The 10,601-nt window shown below is 43.4% G+C and overlaps 1 protein-coding gene across 1 annotated transcript in view; it reads left to right on the top strand.

Annotated features, from left to right (window-relative positions):
- Nucleotides 1-527: 527 nt before the first annotated feature.
- Nucleotides 528-10,601, top strand: part of OXSR1 (oxidative stress responsive 1) — a 69,465-nt gene continuing 59,391 nt past the window's right edge. The window contains exon 1 of the mRNA XM_005882628.2: nt 528-952. Coding sequence (XP_005882690.1) covers nt 883-952 — 70 coding nt within the window. The 5' untranslated portion in view covers nt 528-882. The remainder of the gene's footprint in view (nt 953-10,601) is intronic.

Genomic DNA, 10,601 nt, shown 5'->3' with positions numbered 1-10,601 from the left:
CTCGGGCTTCTCCACACCCAGCGGAACCGTTTGCACGTCTCGAGGGTGTGACGGTGACGCCGTGACGTCGCTCGGAGACGGGCCGCGAGCGGAGTACTTACTAGCGATATCGAGGGACTGGGGCCCCTGGCGCAGAGAAGCGCGCTGAGGGCACGGGGGCGGGACTAGCATATGACTGATGTCCACACACGCCTATCGCCTTTCTGATTCCTTCTCAAACAAACCAATGAATGCGACCACGGAGACGGCAACGTGCCCCCCGCCGCCAGAAGTGGCTCCGCCCCTCCCCTTGGCCGCCTTTGGCCGCCATGCTTAGTGTGGCCACCTCGTCTGTGCTACTTGAGGGCCTTCTCTGGCTCTCCGATGTCCTCGCTGGACTCCTGCCTAAGCACCCCTGCCTTTTCACTGTCAACTTGCACCTTCTCGGGCTACTTGCTTGCTCCCTGCTAATTCAGCCGCACTTGATATGGCGGAAGGGGGCGGGGCCGAGGCGGGGCGTGACCGGCGCGGTGACGTCAGCGCGCTGCGTGTCGGCAGGTGAAGGGAAAGTTTGGCCCGTGCGTGGGGCCGGGGTGGAGGGCGGGACAGAGGGGCCGGGCCCAGGCGAAGCTCCAGTCGCTGCTGCAGCGGAGGCCGAGGACGGGACTTGGACCGGGCCGGGGAGTGCCGGACGCAGAGGAGCAGGAGGCGAGATCCGCCGGAGCTTCGAGCCCCCGCCGCTCCGCCGCGCGGTGACCCCGCACCCAGGCGCCCTGCGGACCTGGTTGTTCTCGAGGAGATTGGTGGGGTCGCGGCGGCAGCGGTTGGGGGTGGGGAGAGGCGCGGCGAGGAAAGGAGAGAGGTCAGCGAGTTGGAGGGAGGACCGAGAGCTCAGCTGCCGTCATGTCCGAGGACTCGAGCGCCCTGCCCTGGTCCATCAACAGGGACGATTACGAGCTGCAGGAGGTGATCGGTGAGAGCTGGCGCCCCTGAGTGGGGAGGCACCGCTCTGGGCAGCGGGTGACACGCGGGATCGTGGAGACCCGCGGGATCCTGGGCACTAGCGGGAGCTCGGCAGCGCAGGACGCACAGATATGAATGGGCGCTCGTGGGGCCCCCGGGTTGGTGGGGCGCGCGGGTGAGGCTCCGGGTTTGTGCCGCGCGGTAGGGGATATTGAGTGACGCGCCCGTGGGGCGGGGTGGGGCGGGGTTGGGTGGGTTGGAGGGGCTCCGCATAGACGGACGCAGTGATAGATGTTTGAACCTGAGCGACAGATGTCTCCTGGGGAGGAAGAAAAGTGCAGGCTTGTCAAGGCTGCGCAAAGAAATGGGGTGTTGGAGTCGAGACACAGCCACCTACCTCCGTGGGGGATTGTGGGATCGGGTGCTTTAGTTCATTCCGGCCTCGGGGGAAATGCCCCCGAGATGCCGGGCATCGCTGGGGTGGAGCTGGGTGGGGATCCCCTCGAGAGGAAGCTGCAGGTACCGTTCTGAGCAACGTGGACACAACTTCCTACCGCTCGGGACCGACTCTCTGTCGGGGGAGACAGACGTGAAATAAGTAGACAAATGAAAACAATTACAGGCTTTTGGCAAGTGCTGGGAAATGAGATGTTCTGATAAGGAGTGACCTGGAGACCTCCTGAGGGCGATTTCAAGGAAAAAAAGTCTTTTTCTGCGGCGTTGAAGCTGAGCACGGAAGGATGAGGAGGAGGCTGAAGAGCCTAGGGGAGATGGTCCCTGCCGAGGGAGGAGAAACGGCAGAGGTTCCGAGGAGGGGGCCAGCTTGATGTGTGTCAGGAGCCCAGGGGCAGAAAGAAAGGAAAGGGAGAGGCGGGACCTTCGCCGCCCTGGTAAGGATTTTGGAATTTGAAGTGTTACTGGAGAGCTTCAGGCGGGGACATGGCATCGAGTGGGCCTGGCTGCTGTGTGTGGAGTGGATTTGAAAGGGGTCCAGGAATACCCGTTGGCAGAGCACAGAACTTGCGCGGAGATTGTCATTCTCCGAGAGGCACGTGTGATGGGGGATGATGGGGGAGGTGTTTGTTGGAAAACAATACTCCTGTGACTTTAGAGATGAAAAAAGGGGTGGGTGTCCTTAAACAGAAGCCCCGTCCAGCGGACACGGGCAGACCCCTGTTTGTTGAAGGAAGGAGGTTGTCTCCGTTGCTACATCAGCATCCTGTCCTAAAATTAGTTCTATCGCAGAGACGGGCTGGACGCTCACTAGCTGTCATGGGGGTGTGAGTGTTTATTGTACTGTATCTGCGTTTTAGAGAAACTCGGTCATGTTTCTCTTTTCCGCTTGCCTCTTGTTTCAAAACAAATCTGGGCTCAGTTTTGTCTGAAAGACATCACATCTTCTCCCTTAAGCCGCTTCATGGGCCTGTGTGCTCCTTACGTGCTGTGTCTTGACGTGTGCGGGTTGGTTCGCAGGACAGCTGCTAGCCAGGGCTCTGCCTCCAGAGATTGCTCCGGGCCCCACAGAGTTTCATGCTGAAGGAAAGGACTAAGGGGGAGATCCCAAAGCAGTGTCTGAAACTAAGAAAAGCGTCCCTGTGGTGGTTTTAGAAGAGGAGTTTTTGCTTTCCTTTGGGTGGACATCTTTTTAGGGGGAAGAGGATGCTTGTGGTCATTCTTAATGCCTTTGCTATTAAGGTGGCATCAGAGTAGAAATTTGGAGACCAGTAGGGTGTCCGGGAGTGGAGACAGGGGAGTCTCCATCCTCTGGGGTAGGGTTAGTCTTGTTCTCATTCAGAGTGGTCCATGGATAAAAGGTTGAGAATGCCAATGTTAAGATTTGACCCCCTTATTTTTTAAAATAACTTTACTGAGGTATAATTTAATACCATAAAATTCACCCATTTTTAAGCATAAAGTTCAGTGATTTTTTAGTAAATTTACTGTGTTGTGTACCAATCAGCCTAATCCAGTTTTAGAACATTTTCATCACCTCATTGAGATCCCTTGTGCCTGTTACAGTTCATCCCTGTTCCCATTCCCAGCCCCAGGCAACCACAAATCCACTTTCTGTCTCTATAGATTTGCCTTTTTTGGACGTTTCATGTAAATGGGATCATATAACATGTGGTCTTTTGTGTTTGGCTTCTTTCATTTAGCATAGTATTTTTAATTGTTGAAAACAATTTTATGGAGGTATAAGTTATATACCATAAAATCCACCAGTTTTAACTGTATTGTTCTATAGGTTTTTAGTAAATTTACAGAGTTGTTCAATCATCACTACAATCCAATTTTAGAACATTTTCATCATTCCAAAAAGATGCCTCATGTCCATTTGTAGTCACTCCCTGTCCCCACCCCCTGCTTCAGGCAACCACAAATCTACTTTCTGTCTCTCTATATTTGCCTTTTCTGGATTTCCATATAAAAATAGTCATATAATATGTGATTCTTTGTGTTTGGTTTCTTTTATTTGACATAATTTTTTTTTGAGGTTCATTCATGTTATAGCTTATAGTATATATTATGCCCCTCCCCTCCCTCCTTTTTTGGATACCACTTGCTGGACATTGGGCCTCTGTTTTTTGGCTGTGAGCACTTCATGTGAACATACTTCATTTTTCTTGAGTGGAATTGCTGCATCAGAAGGTAAAGTGACTGTACCATTTTACATTCCCATTAGTGATGTATGAAGGTTCCTATTTCTCTATACCCTTGCCAGCATTTGTTGTCTGTCATTTTGGTTGTAGCCATTCTAATGGGTGTGAAGTAGAATCTCATTGTGGTTTTTTTGCATTTCCCTGATGACTGATGATGTTGAGCATCTTTTCATGTGCTTGTTTATTAGCTTTCCATATATCTTCTTTGCTGAAATATCTATTCAAATCTTTTGTCTTTTCGGGTTGTGCTTTGGGTTGTGTTCTTATTGAGCTATAGGGGTTTGTTTGTGTATTCATTCTGGATTTGAGGACTTCGTAAACTGATACATGATTTCAAATATTTTCTCCCTGTCTGTACCTTGTCTTTTCAGTTTCTTTCTTTCTTTTTTTTTTTTAGAGTACTTATTTTATTTTTATTTTTAATTTAAAAATTTTATTGTTTAAAGCATTACATATGTGTCTTTTCAGTTTCTTTTTTTTTAAAATAGTTGATGTTTTTAAAAATATATTTTATTGATTTTTTACAGAGAGGAAGGGAGAGGGATAGAGAGTTAGAAACATTGATGAGAGAGAAACATCGATCAGCTGCCTTCTGCACACCTCCTACTGGGGATGTGCCCGCAACCAAGGTACATGCCCTTGACCGGAATCGAACCTGGGACCTTTCAGTCCGCAGGCCGATGCTCTATCCACTGAGCCAAACCGGTCAGGGCTCTTTTCAGTTTCTTAATGGCGTCTTTTAAAATACAAAAGTTGCCCAGCCAGTATTGTTCAGTGGATGAGAGGACCTATGAACCAGGAGGTCACAGTTCATTCCTGGTTAGGTCACATGCCTGAGTTATAGGTTCGGTACCCAGTCAGGGTATGTGTGGGAGGCAACCAATTGCTGTTTCTCTCTTACATCGATGTTTATCTCTCTCTCTAATCAATAAAAACATTTAAAAAATGCAAAAGTTTTGAATTTTGATACAAGTTTAATTTATCACTTTTTTCTTTTATCGATTGTGCTTTTTTGGTGTTGTAGCTAAGAAATCTTTACTTATCCAACATCAAAACATAAAAAACAGCCCTAACCAGTTTGGCTCAGTGGATAGAGCATTGGCCTGCGGACTCAAGGGTCCCAGGTTCGATTCTGGTCAAGGGTATGTACCTTGGTTGCAGGCACATCCCCAGTGGGGAGTGTGCAGGAGGCAGCTGATCGATGTTTCTCTCTCATCCATGTTTCTAATTCTCTATCCCTCTCCTTTCCTCTCTGTAAAAAATCAATAAAATATATTTTTAAAAAACAAACAAAAAAACCTCATAAAAAACAACCAAAAAAAAGCAGAAACCCGATGTTCATCAAGTGGTGTCCGGAAAAAAGGGAATATAATATATGCAACAGGCTACAACATGAATGAACTTCAAAAAAACATGCCAAATAAACCAAACACAAAGAATCACATATTATATGATTTAGGACTCTGATACATTTGAATTAATTTGTCTGTATGGTGTGAGGTAAGGTGAACCATTTTGTTTTACAGATGAAAACACTGAGACATAGAAAGGCAAAATGACTTGTGTGGAGTCATAGAGCTAATTAATGGCAAAGGCAGTACTGGTGTCCAACTCTCCTTTTCCTATTTCAGGGTCCTTATTCCTGCATCTGTATTTGATTAGTTTTTGGATATAAACTGGAAGGTGATGGTTAGAGTCTGACAGATTAAAGGAATAGCCTTACAATGAAAACATCTGGCAGGAGCAGATATTTTGTTGATAACCCTTTCTGATGTAGTAGGATTTGTTCTCTTTTGTATATACTATTCTTATAATGTTCTTCCTCTCATTAGTAAGTTCCTGCCACTCCACTCCTCACACACTCTCACCCATCTTCCCAACAGAGAGGAAAAAAAAGATTTTCCTCCAGCTACAGCCTAGTACTGGTACAAGTAGCAAGGCTCAATAAAGCAGTGTATTCTTATTCTAATGTTTCTTCTGTACTGAAATGTTTGGAATACAGGATTTTGTAATAAGCTGTGGTCTTCAAAATAAATTCTTTGTTGTTTTCAGATTGCACTCAGTTATTTTCAGGAGACAAATGCTTGGAGTCCAGAAAAGATAAAGCTTGGGGAGGGGGAGGTTAATTTGAATTTTTTATTTTCAAGGGATTGTATTATAAGGAAACTAGAGGCCTGGTGCATGAAATTTGTGTGCAGATAGGCTCTCTAGGCCTGGCCATGGGGCCTTCTGGCTGCCGGCTGGGGCCTCCCTTCATTCCGCACCTCCTCCTGGTGGTCAGCGCACATCATAGCGAGCGATAGAACTCCTGGTCTCCCAGTTTAACTCCTGTGGGGACACTTTGCATATTAGCTTTTTATAGTTATAGATGGTATAATGATGTCTTTCTGACCAAAGCACATTATATTTATTTGAACTGTAATTTTTTTTCATGTGTGCTGCTTAGTACTATATTTGTGGGGTTAATATTTCTTAATATTTCTGTTTTGTTCTCTCCTTTTCTGGCAAAATCCTATAGAGAAAAGAAAATTTCTTAATTCAAACAAAATAAAAACATACAGATTCAGAATTCAAAGGACTTCCTTTTAAAGCATTTTATTATCTTAAACATTTTTTATAAGATTTGAATTTCTTTAAGTATATTTACTTGTAACAAATGTTAGTATTGGTCTCTCTATAAATCATCCATCTTTTCAGTGTTTTTGAGCTCCTTTCTAACCCCTATTATTGCGTTAGGATTCTGATCAGGTGTTCAGTAGCCACACATTTTGATGTCTAACATAGTGATTTCCAAATGCAGATTTCAGGATCCCACTCTAGCCCCCTGCATAAGTGCGAAAGACATTTGCCCTATCAACAGTGATGCTTAAGCAATGGTGAGTGTATTTTTTTCCCGTGATTGGGAGACTTAATTATGGCAACATTTTTAATAAGGCCAGCTTTGTGCCAACAGCCTCATAGGCTTGTATCAAACAGGGATTGCATTTGGCTACATGTAATGGAAAATAAATAATAGTAGCTTAATAAAATACTTTCCCCCCATTACACATAACAAGAAAACTGGAGTGGCAGCTAGGTGCCATCCAACACCCAGGCTCCTAGTTTTCACTCCACTACACTTAGCACATGACTCTCATTCTCGAGATAATTGTTCCACCTATATAGCCTCGAGCCTGTGTTCGGGCTGGAAGAATATGGCAAAAGGACAAAGGCACGTGACAACTTAGTTGGCACCCTTTCATAGGACTTTCTTTCCTGGAAGCTTTACTTGGTGGCTTCCATTTCTTTTATTGGCCAAAACTGTGTAATTGGGCCATTTGCAAGGGGGGGCTGTGAAATGAAGCTTTTTAGCTGGGCACAAATTTAGGTGAAAGTTTTGTTGTTAAAAAATAAGGGGAAATTGTTGGATAGGCAACTAAAAACGTGGGCCTTGGTTTTTTGAAAAAATTAAAACAGTTAAATAAGACATTTCAAGTAAATAATTTAACCTGACACATAGTATTCAGTTAATAAATGTTAGCTTTAACCTAAAGGGGCAGCTGCCTACCAGTTAAGAGCATGGTGTTGACACATCATGTAGTTCTGGTTTCTAGGTCCTAGCCTGCCTCTTACTAATTTGTGACCTAAGTCTTACACTTGCGTACATTGCTGTTCTTACACTGCTTTGTAAGATCAATAATACCTAACTCACGAGATTATTCTGAGGATTAGATGAAAACAGCAGCACAAGTAAAGAAAGTGCTCAGGACAGTACTTGGCACACTGAGCAAGTGTTCAATAATGTTAGGACGCACGGCAATCGTGAGGAAAGGCCCGTAACACGGGGCTGCTTTTGTGTTTGTTCTGTCCCAAGCAGGTCATTATTTTTTTCTTGAAAACATATGCCACTACTTGATTGATTAATTTGTTCAACAAATAATGAACTCCTTATGGGTCAGGCACTGTTCTGGATGCTAGAGATAAGCAGTAAAACAGAGAGAAATCCCTGCGTTTTGGAGTTTATAATCTAGTGGTGAAGGACAGATAAAGCAGGGAAAGGGGTGGGGGGCTGCCAGGGATAGAGGCGAGTTTTAAATAGATCAGGACAACTTGGGCTGCTAGGTGGAGAATGGTTTTGTAAGGGTTCAAGGTGGAAGGAGAGGTTACCCAAGGGGAGAGACGCAGTCGTAGCGGGGGTGAGAAGCAGTCAGATATGACATATTTCAAAATTAGAGATGTGTGGTGGGATGGGATGTGAGAAGATGTGAAGGTTTTTGGCTGGAGCATCTGGAAGGATGAGTTACCATCTATTGAGAGAGGAGATCACAGGAGTGAACCGGAGAGAAAGGGATGATTCATTGCAAAACCATCCGGCTGATTGAATACTTACTCCAAGCATATGGCAGTGTGTCTTTATTTCCATCTCTGTATGGAGAGAATAGCATGCCTTTTATGATGACTGTTCTCACAGCTGTCTCTCCAGTTCTAGGAGCTTTAATTTTCAACATGACTCTGACAAGAGGCCTTATTTAGAAAAGGGTTTACAAAATTGTAAATTCCCATATTTTCCATGGTTCAGGTGACAATGCTTTCATCATCTTTCATAATAAACAGTCTAGGCTAGCTCTTTAGTAAATGTAAAACCTTACTAAAAAAATACTTAAAGACGGAATCTTTAGAATGTGTATCTGATATAGTGATGGCTGGTTAAAATTTTGGGAGAAAATATCTTCAAATGATTTGGTTCATTTGATAGGAATAATATCCTTTTTTTTTTTTTTTTACTTTCTCTTTTATTTTTTTTAAATATATTTTTATTGATTCCAGAGAGGAAGGAAGAGAGAGAGATAGAAACATCAATGATGAGAATCATTGATCCACTGCCTTCCGCATGCCCCCTACTAGTGATCGAGGCCCCAAACCCGGGCATGTGCCTTTGACCGGAATCGAACCCAGGACCCTTCAGTCCACAGGCTGGCGCTCTATCCACTGAGCCAAACCGGCTAGGGCTTTAACTTTCTCTTTTAAATACCTGGGTGTACTAAAGTGGAGGGAGACTCAAAGGTTTTTAGTCCCCATCATGCTTTTGGGCATCTCCTTTTCTGTCTCAAGAGATATAAGTTACCCAATTTGAAGGCTTTCAGGAGAAAGTTCATTCATATTTTTGTGCATTAATCCACTCTGTTGTATAATGTATGCTAATCCTGCAGTTAACTAACTATAGAGAACAGAAGAGTGTAAGAAGTGGGGATGAAGGGAAATGGTGCATTGAGATGCACAACAGTGTAAAATGGTGAAAGCTTGAATTAGGATGTTTATTAGAATTGTTTTATTTATACTTGCCATGATATAATCTTCACATCAGGCTGATGCTTATTAGAAGGCATTGGCGCAGTAGCTTTAACACCTTGACTAAACCACTTTTAAGAGATACATTTTCTTTTACTCTGTGCAGTGCATACTGATGTGTTCTATTTGGTTCTATTTACTCTAAGAAAAATGATGGTTGAAACCAGTAAGTTGACTTGTAGTTTGAAAAATTCCACACAAAGGGACCTGCTTTAAGAAGAGATGAAATATTTTGAAAATTGCTATCTCTAATCCTGTTCGGTGCAGCCACTGTGGAAAGCAGTGTGGAGTTATTAAAACAATTAAAAATGGAACTGCCCATGACCCAGCGATTCCACTTCTGGGAATATATCCGAAGAAACCTGAAACATTAATTTGAAAGAATATATGCATCCCTATGTTCATTGCAATGTTATTTACAATAGCCAAGATCTGGAAGCAGCCCAAGCGCCCATCAGCAGATAAGTGGATAAAAAAGCTGTGGTACATTTACATAATTGACTACTACTTGGCTGTAAATAAGAAGGAAATGTAGCCCTTTGAGACAGCATGGATGGACTGGAGGTATTATGCTAACTGAAATAAGACAGTCAGGGAAAGACAAGTACCATATGATTTCACTTATATATGGAATCTAATGAACAAAATAACAAAAACAAAATAGAAATGGACTCATAGATAGAGAACAGAGTGACGGATGTCAGAGGGGTGAGGGGCTGTGGGACTGAGTGAAAAAGGTGAAGGTATTAAGCCAAAAACACAAACAAATGCATAGATACGGACACCAGTAGATTCACATAGTTGTGCAATCATCACCGCTCTAATTACAGAACATGTTCGTAGCTCCAGAAAGAAACTCCATACCCGTTAGCAGCACTCCTCATTCCCCTTTTCCTCTGACCCTGGCAACCACTAACCCATTCTCCATGTCTGTTAGGTTTACTATTTCAACAGTGTTACGTAAATGGCGTAATAAAATATGTAACTTTTGAGATTGGCTTTTTTTCACTCAACATAATGTCCTTGACATTCCTTCAAGTACTTGTGCATTTCAGTGGTTTATTTTTATTGCTGAGTAGTATTCCTCCATATGGGTTTACCCGCATTTGTTTAACCATTCATCTGTTGAAGGTTTTTGGGTAGTTTACAGCTTTTGGTTATAAATAAAGCTGCTATGAACATTCATAAATAAGTTTCTGTGTAAACATACGTTTTTATTTCTCTGGGATAAATACCCAACATACAAACGCTGAGTTATACAAGGCCATTTTTAGTTTTAAAAGAAATGGTGAAACAGTTTACCAGAGTGGCTGTACCAGTTTTTCTATTTCACCAGTCAATTAGTGTATGAGTGATCCAGTTTCACCATATCCTCACCAGCATTTGGTGTTCTCATTAAATTTTTTTTTCCAGCCATTCTGATAGGTTATCTCATCTCCATTGAATTGCTTTTGCACCTTTGGCAAAATCAGTGGGACACATTGGTGTGAATGGGTTTTCTATTCTGTGTGTGTATGTGTGTGTGTGTGATGTGTGTGTGTGTGTGTAGTCTTCTGCCAATACTGCATGGTCTTGATTACTGTTAAATATGAGTCTTAAAATTTGGAAGTATAAATCCCTTAACTTTGTTCACATTTTTCACTATTGTGTTGGCTATTCTAGAGTCTTCCC

The sequence above is a fragment of the Myotis brandtii genome, unplaced genomic scaffold, assembly GCF_000412655.1.
Source record: "Myotis brandtii unplaced genomic scaffold, ASM41265v1 scaffold731, whole genome shotgun sequence".
NCBI classification, from domain to species: domain Eukaryota; kingdom Metazoa; phylum Chordata; class Mammalia; order Chiroptera; family Vespertilionidae; genus Myotis; species Myotis brandtii.
This window is presented reverse-complemented; position numbering and strand designations above follow the sequence as displayed.